Source organism: Salmo salar, chromosome ssa02 (genome assembly GCF_905237065.1).
Source record: "Salmo salar chromosome ssa02, Ssal_v3.1, whole genome shotgun sequence".
Taxonomy (NCBI): Eukaryota; Metazoa; Chordata; class Actinopteri; order Salmoniformes; family Salmonidae; genus Salmo; species Salmo salar.
In genome coordinates this window covers 44,763,083-44,778,942 of record NC_059443.1, presented here as the reverse complement: position 1 = coordinate 44,778,942, position 15,860 = coordinate 44,763,083, and the positions used below count along the sequence as shown (strand labels likewise).

The window sequence follows — 15,860 nt, the reverse complement described above, 5'->3', positions numbered from 1 at the left end:
AGAATGTCCTTCAAGCCAATCAGAAAGGAGTATTCAACAATGTTATGGTATAATGAGACCCGATAAGATTTCTGTTGTTTGCAAGCTCCACCTCAATTGAAATAACACAATTTAAAGTTTTAACATGTAGTACCAATACATAATATAATATTGGAACATCATTAGGAAAATCTGATTTCTAATAGTAATGTTTTGATTTGACAGAAACAGGCAAGTCACCCACAGGAAGGCCTCTCAGCCAGCTACACTGAAGGAGGTCAAAGTATAAGGAGGAAATCAAGTTGAACGGGTGTGAAAAGAAAGAAATCCCATCATACACTTGGAATCACACAGGTTCTCCCTCTACAGCAAATTACTCGTCAGAAGATAATGGTTTGATTATCAAGCACAACCAATAGTTTTGCATTTGCTATAGGCCTAAATCCCCACTCCCATCTAATCAGTGCCTTGGTACTCATTCACTCGTGTTAGAGCATAATAACCGGTGCTTCCATCCCCTCCTGTTAAAGTGAGGTCAGATGAGAGAGGTCAGACCGGCTCGTTTGCTCTTAATGAGATAGAAATTCTCATCATGCCGCTAGAGGACCCTGGACCTCCATGGCCCTCTGGGTAATGCACATACTGACACCACATCCCATGCATCTCATACAGCACATTAAAATAGGTCTAACTAGAAAACACACGAGTGCGCTCTCCCCGGAACCGCATCGCCAAAATTTGAGGGCTGCTCCTCTATCCAACTCATTAGCGTAATGTGTTCATGTGTCATTCCTCTCCATATGATCTGAGGAATTAGCTAGCTAGCTAGCAGTCCTGCTCGACTAAAGGGACTCTCGCTCACAATTAAAAACATGTTTAGTTAGCTGTTGTATTTTGTTTTCAAAACATGTTTCAAATGTCAACGACCTTCATTAGTTGGATGTGGATGATGCAGACGAGTGAAGAATAGTGACTAAGACATTAGATTCAAACTCCCCGACCGTCTCTAACTCTAAAGATGAGCTCAAAGGGGAGATGATGTGGCAGTCTGAGGGGATGCGACACTTCACAGTGCATCAATCCAATGGTTCTTGTCAGCTGGTTGGCACAGTGAAAACCCCGGCTTCTCTTCTTAATTTATTGGACCGAACCGTCCTGATAGTTTTTTTTTATGGACCCTGGAGGCAGGCGTTCTGTAACTGTAAAAGAATGGTTTTACGAGGGAGAGGGCCAACAGTCACAGTTGAGAAATAAGATATTTTCAGACGTTGGGTCCCTACCGTGTTGCATTGAAATGAAGTCTTTTCAACAGTGGCGTGTATTCATTTTGTACTTGTACGCACACACACAGAAATCCGTACCATGGACAGCCACATCATATTTAGTTTACGTTGAATGGACTAAATAGTTTTTGGAATCTTTTAATTGTCACTGTACTAGACTAAGCAGAGGCGATTTGATGATGTTGAAATTGTGCTGGAATAGTGGAGGCAGCTCCTGTTTTCTTTGAGACTTGCGGTAACTCTCCGTGGTTCTAAATCAATAGTTGTTTAGTGATCCGAAAATGTCAGAAACATTAACTTGCTTGACCATGCTGTAGCTCATGTAACTGTTTGTTACATGCAATATGGTTTGTGGACAGATGTTGCTCTCCGGTTTTGTGACGAAACAAACGTGTGGTTGAATTTATTCTGCTGCTTTGTCTTCTTATTTTCTCGGCCTTTAGGCCTTTATATCACGGTGGCAAGGCATATGAACTAACATGTTATAGAGCAAACAACACAATTATCACAACACATAAGTTGTAATATGGCATTTTCCCCCAGGCTTGGCTTCCCCAGTGATTTTACCCACACACCGCTACTGCTTTTCAAAGCACTCACTGATTATGGCATCTCTGAAGATAAAGTCATCTGTAATAATAGAAAATTCAGGATTGTCCATGCAACTAGGATGTTTCCAGTCACCGAAGCATAATGTGACAATTTTTGCATATCCCTTTTTTCCCCACTATGCAGCCCCTGTCAACCATTGTAGAGGAATATACACCTACTGTCTCTATGGCAACCACTCTGATTTGGCTGGAGTGGAGATGGCTGGTGCACAGAGCTCTTGAATGAAGGCCTACCCATACCTCCACACCTGGGAAATAGATTGAGTCCTCACATACATTTCCAGATGTGAGTTATTGTTTGAGAGACATGTGATCTCTCATTGGACCGTCCACCAATCAAAAGCTGGCTATCCCAGTATAAGCCAGTAGTGTGAATGAGATGCATGATTCGAATAATCTGCATATGGAAGTATGGCTGTGAATGTATCTGATCTAAGTCTCTATAATGCATCAAATCAAAAACATTTGTATTGGTCACACATGTTTAGCAGATGTTATTGCAGGTGTAGCGAAATGCTTGTGTTTCTAGCTCCAACAGTGAAGTAATAGCTAACAATTCACAACAATACACACAGATCTAAAAGTAAAAGGATGGAATTAAGAAATGTGGAACTATTAGCACGAGCAATGTCAGAGTCAGGAGAATAAATATATAATGTGCTGGGATGTATAGACATTATGGACAGTATGTGGATAGAATATTTAGTATATCTGTAGAATGTGTAGGAGAGAATAGTATATGTACAGCAATAGTTAAATAGGATAGCATTTGACTAGAACAATACACACATCTAAAGTAAAGGAATGGGATTAAGAATACATAAATATTTGGACGAGCAATGTCGGAGCGGGTGTGATTGTAAATGATCAGTGATCTATGTGAATGCGATTGCCTCTGACCCCCTGTTGTGATGAGTGTGACTGTGCAGGTAGGCTCTGGGATCTCTGCTCTGCTGTGGGCTAAGAGCAAATGGAATAATCTGAGTTTAAAGAGCTGGGTGGCTGCACAGCCATATAGATGCCCTGACGGCTGCCCCACCCCAAACGGCCATGACATGGCACAGCAAGTGTGCTTGGCTTTGGCAGGTTTCTCTCTGATGTTTGATGGAGATGAGCGTCTGTTCTCTGTTTATCTGATGCTAGCTGTCATGCTGTGCTGCACTGTGCCATGGAAGTTCAGTCTGACACTGACAGAGTTGTGTCAGCTGTTTCGCTCACACTTCAGCAGAGAGCATTAAGCCCAGGGGGTATGATGATGGGGGGGGGAAGGGATTCAAGACAACAGAGACTGCTAATGTCCACAACACACATTCACAACACTAGTTAGCCCAGGCCAGGTGGTATATTGGCCAAGAAGAGAGAAATACCATGGTTGCATACAGGGACTAAACTCATATTGTCAGATATTTCAGGGCTGGTCACATCCCGTTCACATTCATAAGACCACTGAGCTAGTCAGGCCTTCCAGAGTCGCTAGGCTAAAGTCCCCTCCACATTGGTAAGACCCCTCCCACATTAAAAAATAATAGAATACTATAGTAAACTGTAGTATACTGTAGAATACTATACTACACACTGTAGTATCCCTTAATCATGTGTAGTACTTACAATAGAATGTTGTAGTATACTTTAGAATACTATAGTAAATACTACAGTATTATCTGCAAAAAAGGACTGTAGTAAATACTACAGTAATGTCCACAAAAACACTACACTTTTTAACTATAGTAAATACTACAGTATTTAATTTGTGTATACCCTGCCCATTCTCCACTCCCACATTGCAATTTGTGCCACACATTAGTGTGAAACCTACATGCCAAGTATAGACCACATATTGTGTTCCCTACATTGTCATAGAAAAGAGCAGAAGCTCTGAAATATCCGTTCAGACCCCAGACCTACCTACCTAACTACAGGTTATGGAAAATGTGCTCTTTCAGTATTTCTCCAGTAGGTTTCCTGAAAGAAGTGGAGGCTTTCTCCATGTCAAAGATAATAAAACAAAAACACTATAGTAAATTCTACAGTGACGTCTGCAAAAACACTACAGTAAATCCTACAGTATACTATAGTCTGTAAAAAAAAATATGTCATTAATTACAATAGTATATACTACAGTTTTATTTTACTACAGTATTGATACTATACTTAACTGTAAATACTACAGTAAATACGACAGTATTCACTGTAGTGTTTTTGCAGACGCAAACCACTACAGTGAATACTACAGTAAAGTCCATAAAACACTACAGTGAATTGTACCATTTTCCTGTCAAAATGTATCGAGTACTTTTGGGTGTCAGGGAAAATGTATGGAGTAAAAAGTACATTATTTTCTTTAGGAACGTAGTGATGTAAAAGGGAATGTTGGCAAAAATATAAATAATAATGTACAGATACCTAAAAAAAAACTACTTAAGTAGAATTTTTAAGTATTTTTACTTAAGTACTTTACACCACTGCTCACAATATGTTGTTGCTGGATATTTTTCAAATGACTCAGATTTGGTTGGGATTGTACTCCAACTTTTTCCTCTTTCCCATAGAGGGCGGTATGGCAATGTCAACGCAAAGTAGGCTTTTGCTCCACAATTTCTGTATGGTCTATGAAATCCTGCAAGTCAAAATAACAACTCTTATAGCGAAAACCTTACATCTCCTATAAATTTCAACTTAAAATAATGCGATTTCAACTCAAAGGAGGACACATTAGGTTATTATATGTTCAATTAACTGTTCTTGCATTTCATAAGACTATACAAAACTGTAATTTTATTTGTGTATATAAAACATCTATCAATATGGTCACGGCTGTAGTAACATAGCAAGCGTAGAAAGACGCCTGTGCGGTGTCCCTCAAGTTAGGTTAAATTCTGTATACCTGCAAAACGGCATCATCCGAAGTAAGAAGTCCGATTTGCTATTGGTGAGCACAGATTTCGCTGTAACTTTATTTTTTATGTTTATGGCACCTGGTATTTCCAGGTGGTCTCCGGTCCCAGTACTAACCAGGCCGATGGTATTGCCACAATAGTATATATTTTTTTCTCCCCGAATTAGGTCCCTTGGCTCATCTCTGCAACTACTCAATGGGATCGGGAGAAGTGAAGGTCGAGTCATGTGTCCTCCGGAAACATGACCCTCCTGGCCGCCTACTTCTCTGCTCAACACTGCTACCTTAAACCGGATGTTAGCCGCACCAATGTGTCGGAGGAGCCAAGGAAAGCCCCACCTGCCAAACCCTCCCCTACCCCGGACGGCGCTGGGCCAATTGTTCGCAGTTCTATGGGGGCCACGGCCAGTTGCGACAAAACCTGGGATCAAATCCCAGGCTGTTGATGTCACTCTAATTTATCTTCGTTCAAATGATAAGGGGGTTGTACATATCATGTGACATTCCTAAAACTGTACCTGCCTTTCAGCGAGAAGCAACGCCCACAAGCCAAGCACAATGGATAGGTAACGGTTAACTTTGATCGAAAACAAAAGTAGCCAAACTAAACCACATCCTTTGCACGTGACAAGTTACATGGAAGGCTTTAAGAATTTATTGGAGACGAACAGTGAACCAAATATTTAGAAGTTGCGCGTCACAATCCACGGGGATTCCACAGAGGGCTGATCACTGCAGAACTGCGTATTCATGCAAATTCAAAAAATCATAGGCGTGCCTTAGGCGATGGAGTCACAGCCCGAACACAGAACTCCTGGTATACCAACGAGCACCAAAGACGGTGGTGCGCACAGCTCGGATACACTGAGTGACAACCGATGAGGAAACGTTTCACGCTCTTTAAAGAAAGGAAAAAAGGCAGAAGTGAATATCTTTGAGAGAAGATCTTATTTACTGTCCTCCCTCATTTCACGACAAAAGACGCGCGAGTCAACCGGAGTACGCAGCTGTCATTTCTTTACTGCGCATTGAGTAGCCTAGCCTATTTCGATTTGATTTATGTTTCAGTATAATATAGAGGAGATACTGCACTCTGACTGAAGATACCGATGTGGATGAAGTTGACATTGCCCCTCTATAGCCTACTGTCACTGCGCGTAAAATCCACATTTGGATTCCGACCTGTCGCTAAAGAAACTTTATAGTCAATTGCCGTTTCATTTTCTCCACAATGTCTGAAGAAGATAATAGCTGCACGGGTGTTAGTACTATAACTGAGGTTGAAAGCAGCAATATCAGCGTTCTCGGCTGGGAACAAGTGCAGCGCCTTGATGCTATCCTGACGGAGACCATTCCCATCCACGGCCGGGGAAACTTCCCCACTTTGGAGATGAAACCCCGACAAATAGTGAAAGTGGTGCGTAGTCGAATGGAGGAGAGGAATATCCACGTCCGGGACGTGCGGCTAAACGGGTCTGCTGCAAGCCACGTTCTTCATGAGGATAGCGGACTGGGCTACAAGGACCTTGACCTGATCTTTTGCGCGGATATGAAAGGGGAAAGTGATTTTCAGATTGTGAAGGATATCGTTTTGGACTGTCTCCTGGACTTCTTACCTGACGGGGTGAATAAGCAGAAAATATCACCATTGACATTAAAGGTAGGCTACACTTTCCATGCAACATTTATTGAAATAAATCAAATAGCTATTTAGAAATGAATTTCATTTATGAATATGGCTAATTGGGCTTTTACGCACCTTTTGGCCTTTTGCACATCATTGTGCATGAGATTTCAAAATGCAATAAGACAAGTTGACTGATTAGTATAATTTTATTCAGTTAAGAGGATTGCAGTAAACCCATTTAAAGCAGATCCAGTCTCCTCGGCCACCTAAGTTCAATAGATAGGGCAGTCAATGTTTGTCCCTTATTGTAGGCAACAGAAAGATGCAAAGAAAATATGGGCCCAATGTAATCACATGAATACGTCTTTATATGGAGCTATGCAAGATTGCCTGTTCCTGATTTAGTGCATGTATCGGCTTAATTTGATTTAGATCAGGAGTAGGTGCCTTTATACAGTATTTTTAAAATCCATTGACAGGTATTTATTTTAACTGAACAAAGTGCCTTTATAAAGTATGTAAACAGTATTTCTATCCATTGACAACTGGAGCTAAAGACTTCTTTTCCCCGTGTGTTTCTGTCTGACAGGAAGCATATGTGCAGAAGATGGTGAAGGTGTACAATGATTCAGACCGCTGGAGCCTCATTTCCCTCTCCAACAACAGAGGCAAGAACGTGGAGCTCAAGTTCGTAGACTCTCTGAGGCGGCAGTTTGAGTTCAGCGTGGACTCCTTCCAGATCAAGCTGGACTCCCTGCTGCTATTCTATGAATGCTCTGAGAACCCCATGGCCGAGACCTTCCACCCCACCATCATGGGTGAGAGTGTGTTTGGGGACTTTGGTGCTGCCCTCGACCACCTACGCCAGAAGGTGATCTGCACCCGCAACCCAGAGGAGATCCGGGGCGGCGGCCTGCTCAAGTACTGTCACCTGCTGGTAAGGGGCTTTCACGCCGACTCCGAGACGGAGATGAAGTCCCTGCAGCGTTACATGTGCTCACGGTTCTTCATCGACTTCTCAGATATCAGCGAGCAGCAGCGCAAGCTGGAGTCCTACCTGCAAAACCACTTTGTGGGCCTGGAGGACCGCAAGTACGACTACTTGATGACCCTGCATGGGGTGGTCAACGAGAGTACGGTGTGCCTGATGGGACATGAGAGGCGGCAGACACTGGGGCTGATCGCCATGCTGGCGGTGCGCATGCTGGCTGAGCAGAACGTCATCCCAAACGTGGCTAACGTCACCTGCTACTACCAGCCAGCCGCCTACGTGGCAGACGGTAACTTCAGTAACTACTACATAGCCCAGGTACAGCCCATGTTCCACTGCCAGCGGCATGCCTACTCCACCTGGCTACCCTGCAACTGAGACAGCACAGGGAAAGGAAGGAGTGAGAGAGAGAGAGGGAGGGAGAGTCTGATTCATTCATCACTGTAAAGTGTTTTTCAGATGAATGAATGAGAGAAAAGGTATCCCCATGACCCACCATCCTGTATTGAATTTAAATGTGTTATGTTCTGTTAGAGCGTGATGGGGGAAAGAAAATAACAGCTGGGTCTCAGCTCCTGTGAGGTCAGTCTTAAACCAATGGCAGGACAGTTTACTGTGAAAATGCCACCCTGTCTGACACACAACCCAAGCTTGGGAAGTATGGGATGGGGTTTTGCCCAATACAATAGATAGGGCAGTCAATACAATAACTGTCAATGATGGACAAGAATGAAAGCCACAACAATACTTTCATTGACACTGATCTGGATTGACTGACTCTGTTGCGAACTGAAAAGGCTGTGGAATTGAGCGATAGACAGAACATAATGTGTGGCTGCATCTGTGTTCTGTGGTGTCCAGCTGCCTCCTTGGCCGTGAAGAGGATGCAGGCCCCTTTGCTCTCTCAGGGGTGTGTGGCTTGCACCCTGACGCGCGCCGGGCAATGTCCCTGCAACACAGGGGTTACTAGAGCACCATAAAACGTTCTTTATTTCTGGTGAGGTGAGATGTCATCGCGAGCTTTGAATGACAGAAACTACACCTTAACTAGTAATGATTGATATGAACATGATGATGTGTTTACAAACCAAAGATTTTTCATTTATTGTTTTTAATACCCAAGTTTGGTGGGGGAAGAAAACAAATGTATAATGCTATCTATATTTGTATATGTGAACGTGTTTTTAAGTGCCTAACACCAATCAGTAGTATAGACAGAGGAATAATGAGCAGCGGGCCATATCGTTTTGTGAATAAATCCAGTCTGGTTTTCATCAGGCACACAAGACAATAGCACCCCAGAGGCTTGTGAATGTAACCGTGAAATCCTGATTCAAATCCTGATACAGTCCGTGTTGATGTCATATTTTTTGGAAGACAACAACATATCCCCTTGCAGTCATAGAGTATTAGTCGATTGGGGAGAGATGGGGTTTTGCTGTACTTTGTACAAAGTAGTGTGACAGGTTGATACAAGACCTTGCGTTAGCGTTTGCTGATATTTTAAACATTCCAGCTCCAATTATTAATAACAGTACCTCCTCATAGGTGCGTTGAAGCCACAGAGACGAGAGCATTGTTTGCTGTTACTCTCCCATAGTCATTTTCAGACAAACAAGAAGAATATTAGCTTGTGCCGTGGTGCATGTACTGAGATGGTTTAATATTGTTTTGTTGTTCATGTCGACAGCTTTGGTGAGCTTTTCAGATATCAGCGTTAAAGAAAGGCAACATCCTGTAGTTTTCAGTTTCATATGGATCACTGTATATTCAGTTTCACATGGTTTAAACTTTACTGTATTTTGTATTGGGGTGCTTCTCTTATAACTCACCTTTTGTAGCAAGTTCACAGCAGGCTGAGGGAATGAAAAACCTGTGTCGGAAGAAATAGATACAGAAGGAAAGAGAGACCGAACGGATCAAAAGGCAAACAGACAGTCTGCGTGTTCCTGTGCTGCCTTCTAGTATGATATTTGCTGAGACACCTGTGATGATGGGACATTATTTGCTGTAACATCCTAGCAGGGAACTACGCAGCTGCCAAAGAGGTTGAATTTATCTGGGCTGTGTCTGTAGTGTATGCGCTCGCTTTGGGTGGGCTCAAACCTACCAGCAAATGTTGTGCCAAATGTTTATCTGCCGCTTGCCCAATGTTGAATGAGTGTTGGGCCTTTTGTCGATGGAGAGAGAGGTTGAGGATGTGTTGTTTTTATATAGAAGTACAGATATTGAGCTGTGTGGGGGGGGGGAAGAAAGAAACATGAGGGACAGAGGAAAATGTGAGAGGCAGGAAGCTGGGCTGGGGAGATAGGTGCAGCTGGTGAAGGGGTTTGTCTTGCTTTCACCACAGACAGACATACAGACAGACATACAGTGGTAATACCTCTTTCTCCCATCTTAAGATGACCTAAGCAGAGAGAATAGGCAGGAGAGAGAGGGGTTCTGGTACACACAACACAACTTTAGGGAGGTAGCCTATTAAGCCTAGCTTTACCTCTTATGTCAGGGCCTCTTCTCTAGGGGACTAAACCGATATCCTCGCATGCCTTATGAGCTTTGATAACATTTCCTGGGTTGGTGCACTGCCATGGTATTACTGTAAATTACCTGTTAATTGAGGCTAAGTTAGGCAGTGGTTGCATGATCTAACTGCTATGCTGTAAGGTCCAAGCCCATGGGGAAATACTGTCTCATGCTAATTCAGTTTCTCTAATGCCATTTCTCAACATCTGAAATATGTTCCTCAACTGATAGGAATAGATTTTTGACATAAAGATGAACACGAATGCTGATTCATCACCAGTATTGTGGGTCTTGGGGTGAGAGACAGTGTTATTAAAAATTGCAACATCGGTGTGCACTATACAAATCTAAAGTGTGTATCTTTAGAGAAGAATAAACAGTGTGTTCACTTTGGGTGGGATTCCTGGCTTCCCACTTCTGTACAAATGGGTCATGTCACAACTCTTTAGGACATCTTAAGGAAACTACTCTCTTTGTCTCCACTGCTGAGATCCTACTCTTGTCCTCTCTCCTCTCCCCTCACTCCCATAATGTGCAAGCAGTAATGCAGCTCCCTTAGGGAGCGAGTGAATGGACATCTAATGGAGTTCTACAGGCACTCCAAAGGGGATGTGAATCGACTTAGGTGACCACTGTGTGACTGTAACCTAGGTGGTCAAGAGAACAGAGAGAAATGCACTCTACTCAAATAATTTCTGTAGACTCCTTTTTCTCTATTTTGATATTTCACACATTCTGGTCTAACATATTTGTTCTTTTTGACTGTGTACATTTTGATGATATCGTCTGGATCGTGCAGGAAGTGTGTATTCTCATCTCTTCTCACTCTGTGAAATTGGCTCAGAACAGTTAAGCCAGCACCAGTCTACCATGTCGTTGGCAAGCAACACACAGGCTACTATGTGTTGCTGCGTTGTCTTGTATGCATTGTTTAAATTTTTCACCTCCTATTCATGCAGTCTTTTTCAATCAAACCACCAAAAATAGAAAAAGAGCCTGCCTCATGTATTTTTTTAATGATTGTTATTTTTTATAACTGTATCAGACCATGTTGCAGCGCTTTGGAGTCTGTGATCAGTTTGCAAACTATCATTTCTCAGCTTACATTTTTCTCTCCAGATCTTGTTAATGTCTGTTTCGAAGATAAAGGATGTTTTCATCATTAAAAAAAAATGAAAACCCCATTTTCATGTCTGTTTCTTGTTTGTAACAATGTTTGCAGGTTCTGTGACTGAATTGTGTTGACGGCGATGCTCAACTGTCTGCTCTATCTAGATTCTGATTGTTCCTGTCTAGCGTTAGGCTATTTCCCTAAACCACCCCCCCCAACGCTCAATGTCCAGGCTTGGCCTCAATGGTCTGCCCATTAAGGCAACTGACTTCAGGCTTCTTTTTCATGAGAGGGCATCTCTTTTAACTGACGCTAGCCATTCAGCAGCTTTTAGAAGGCTGGGTTCCCTGCTTACAGAGGACAATCCTGGCCAGATCCTGCCAGACCAGACCCAATGGGCACCGGCCAGAGATAACTACTCCACCGCTGCCATAAATAGCTGGTGGTGAGTGGGAGGGATTTGCGTCCACCCAAAAAGAGACTTTAACGCTTTTGTGTTGTGAATATCTTTGCCTGCTCATCAAATTCTCTTTCGGAATTACTCCGTGCCTCCCATCCACACCACTTTAAATGTTGACTGACTGATCAGGCAAGGGCAGGGTAGCAGTGAATGGACCAGTTCCATGGATTGAAATGGAGCTCTAAAGCAACTTAGCTCTAGTATGGGTCACATGTCTCATTGTGTTCCACATGGAGAGAGACAGACAGAGTAAGATGAGCAAGTAAAGTACAGTGTAAGGAAGTAAGCTATATTTAGGAGCCATGATAAGGATATTATCCCTTTCACTGAAAATTAAATGGGTGACTGCTCTATGCTTGTAGACACACTTCACTTTTCCAAACCCATCAGAAGACGAGATACGAGAACGTTTGGACCATCTGATCACATGTACCTTCAGCTTCACCAAGATCTCCAATATCTCCTCAGTGCAGCTGGCTTCAAACACCAGAAAACGTATATTAGTGATGCCTACACAGCACATTCTCCAGTGTTGAATCAACACTGAGCATGCTTTTATTTTGAAAATGTTTAATTTTATTTGAACTTTATTTAACTAGGCAAGTCTGAGCATGTTAAGTGTAACATTTTCAGTGTTTATACAGCACCACACTTCCAGTGTTAAATTAACACTTTCCTTAGTGTAACGCCTTATTTGCATATTTCCCAGTGTGCCTTGCCTTTCGAGTGAAATGTAGAGTTTCTACCCATGACTGTATTTGTTAGTGACAGAGACATGGTTGTTACATTCATTCATTTTCAGCCCTGTGGCCTTCACCAAGTGATGTTCTAAGTGAATATGTTATCATTAAAATTACATTATTTAAGGCAATACATACTTAAGTCCTTATTTTGAGGGCCTAGTTTTACCCTTATGCTGTACACTAGCCTGAAACATATGGTTTACAGGTCACTTCAGGCCTGCAAGTCACACTATGCTGGCTTGCAAAGTGATGTGCAATTCCTATTGGAATCCAGCCTGAGTGGGGATATTCAACATTTGTAATTTGTATTTACCCGCAAGCTGTATTCAGAATGACTGCCAGGGTTGGGAAAACAGAGATATGAGACTACCTAAAGCATCTAAACTAGAACAACCATTACATTAACCGGGGAAATACGTCCAAGTAACAGATTGGATTGGTTTATAAAAATCTGTGATATTTATATTTGAGTAGCATAAGAATAATTAATCAGTCAATGCACATGCAAAAACAAAGAAAATAAAAAATGCCATAGAGCATGCTGGGAAATATGACAATGATGGCTGTGTTTTTTTGTTGTTGTTAATCTCTGATTATTACACCAACACTGGGGTTATTTAACAGTGTTAATTTAACTATTTACAGAGGTAATGTAATTTCTGAATCAACACTAGAAATGTTACACTGAAAAATCCACACTACTTAACACTGGTTTGTTGGTATTTGCTGTGTACTTAATGGCCTGTCTTTGCTTGAAAGGGATGAGACTAGACAAAACAAAATATGATATATAGCAGACAGTGTGCTTGGGGGAGATCCAAGGTCCACCGCCATGTGACTCTCCAAAAGACTGCAGTAGTGAAAACATTGGCAATAGTTAGGAGGCTCATATCATTTTTCAGTTAATTGATTACATGTTGTGGGAGGTTGTTGGATGACTGAAAAACTGATCTATCTTCTGTCCTTAAATTCCCTGATGCAGAGCTCCTAAAAAATTATTTAATGGCTTTTCCACCCGGGGAGTGGCCGGATACTCCATTGGATTTTCTCTCTCTCTCTCTCTCTCTCTCTCTCTTTCTTTTTGAGATTAAGGCTTTTATGGAATAAGCCAAGGACTGTTGGAGCGAGACTCGCCGTTGCCGACCCACCATGCAGGGACAGGAGCCAATGTTGCTCCTCCGAATTCATTAATGGCTTTTCCACCCGGGGATTGGAGAGTGGCCGGCTACTTCATAGGATTTTCTCTCTCTCTCTCTCTCTCTCTCTCTCTCTCTCTCTCTCTCTCTCTCTCTCTCTCTCTCTCTCTCTCTCTCTCTATCCTGCTCGCTCTCACTCGCTCTTCCTCTCATTTTTCCAGATTAAGATTGTTATGGAATAAGCCAAGGACTGTTGGATCGAGACTTGGCGTGGCCAACCCACCATGCAGGGACGGGAGCCAATGTTGTGATTTACGACGTGGCCTAGTCATTTCAATAAGGCGGCAATTTTCTCACTTGGAAAAGTATGGAACACTAAACAGACTGGATACGGCCACGATTCCTCACTTGGAGAGGCAATTGTAAACAAATTCCAGGGGGGTGAGTTGTAAAACATTTAGGGAGCGCTACACAGCTATGGTGAATACAGCCGTGTAGAGAGAGAGAGGTCAGAGTCACCGAAGGGTCACAGACAGCCAGTCTTAGACTACTACTGTTTTTAAAATCTATGAGGACAGATCTGGGGCCAAATGTATCAAGCATTTCAGAATAGGAGTTCTGTTCCAGTTATCTAATTCGCTGTCATCTTAAAGGACAGTCAGGCAGGCGTCCAGGCTTTTGTTGAGGGAGGTGTGTCGACGATCAATGACGAAAGGTAACAGGAGAGCTCACAGCCTTATTTGTGTTGCTGTGTGCTTTTCTGAGAACCTGCACTCCACTCAGTGCCAGTACTCCTCTTATTTCATACATGCCTCTAGTCTAGTGTGTTGAGGATAGTGTGTTATCTTTTATTATAGATAATAGAAAAACAGAGAGAGAGAGAGACGAAGAGAGAGAGGTCGGAGGAGCAGGAGTATCAAAGGGAAGACGAGTGGAGAGACAGACGGGGGGAATAAAGCGAGTCAGAGCAACTGAGAGGAGAGAGTGGGGTGATACAGGGAGAGCAGGAGAATCTGTGAGGACAAAATGGGAGGGGGAGAGAGATTCAGAGAGAATGAAAGGGAAGAGAAAGAGTTGGAGACACTGAAGGAGCAAGAGAGGGAGAGACTGAGAGGGAGAGGTGTAGAGTAGTGACATGCAGTCAGGGTAGGCGGTGCTTACCCTGTGACAATCTAATACAAAAATATATTACAAAAAGCCCCCCAAAAAATTATGATATAAAAAAAATCTATCAAATGTTGTTATCTGATATCTTTTCTCAATGATTCTGGTGGTTTTTAAGATATTTTTTATTGTTGCTAAAACTGTACCAGGGTGTTGATGCACACAGCCATTCCTGACTCCAGTCACTGTTAATGGACAGGGTCATCATAGGCGTCACTGCTTTGCCTAGTTTGAAGTAGCTTCATTCGTTGCATTGACAATTTCAAATTTTGCGCATGTGTATTGTCTAAACATTGTGTGTGTAAACCTGGGGTAATATATTACATTTTATTGTCACAAAGACCAGATAGGTGCAGTGAAATGTGTTTTTTTACAGGGTTAGCACACATGGAGCAAATTAGGGTTATGTGCTTTGCTCAAGGGCACATTGACAGATTTTTCAACTTGTTGGCTTGGGTGTTCAAACCAACAACCTTTCAATTACTGGCCCAAAGCTCTAACCACTAGGCTACCTGCCGCCCTAAACTCTGCACATTTGGGCGTGTCTACATAATATGGCACTCGCATCGCTTGAACTGAATGTAGCTGGCAAAAACAACCTTTAGAGGGTTCGAAGAGTGGAACGTCAACTATGATGGGTTAAGACCAGACAGAGGCAGAATACAGGAGCTCTATAAGACGTGACTTTATTCATGAGTACTCATGAGTATACAGTGAGTACTGGACTGTCCACTTGTCTGAAACATCATTACCAAATAACACATTTTACCTGGACTTTTACACATCTTGGACTTTTGCTTATTGGACGTAATGGGAATGGGTCTTCTCCCACCCCTCAATGCGGGCCTGAGCCTTGGCTTCTACAAGATGGATGCGACTAACTAGAACGATTCTACATGCTTGGCTGCACGGGTGCGCACCAGTGTCGGTGGGATTCTGCTCTCTGATGGTGTGGATGCCCTAATTGATGGAGAAGCCTAACTGTGTTCTGTGTGGGGGGATAACTGTTCTACCAGCTAATGTTGTTGTCTGTGTGACTTTTTGTGTCCGTGTGAAAATGAAACCGATGGAGGTTTTGGGGATGCGCCTCCCACACGACCGTGTACATGGGGTTCTGCTGTGACTTCTAAAATTTTGTCAACGAGAGGTTCACCTTGAAGGACAGACAAATAAAGATTTCATTTACAGGTCGGCCTAAATGCAGTTTATTTAGCAGTTTGCAGGTTAAGCTACTTTTGAATGAACATGAGAATAAACCAAATGTGTGTGTGTTTGCGCGTGCTGTGCGCAGTGCATTGGAATAATTGTAAATCCATTGTGAAAAGCTATGGAGTTT

General features: G+C 42.6%; 1 protein-coding gene across 1 annotated transcript; it reads left to right on the top strand.

The window, feature by feature from the left end:
• Window positions 1–4,334: 4,334 nt before the first annotated feature.
• LOC106583857 (terminal nucleotidyltransferase 5A) lies at window positions 4,335–11,094 on the top strand. The gene is made up of 2 exons (XM_045704727.1): window positions 4,335–6,429; window positions 6,986–11,094. Exons 1-2 carry the CDS (start codon window positions 6,001–6,003, stop codon window positions 7,763–7,765), a joined length of 1,209 nt encoding a protein of 402 aa, XP_045560683.1. The 5' UTR covers window positions 4,335–6,000; the 3' UTR covers window positions 7,766–11,094.
• Window positions 11,095–15,860: the final 4,766 nt, after the last annotated feature.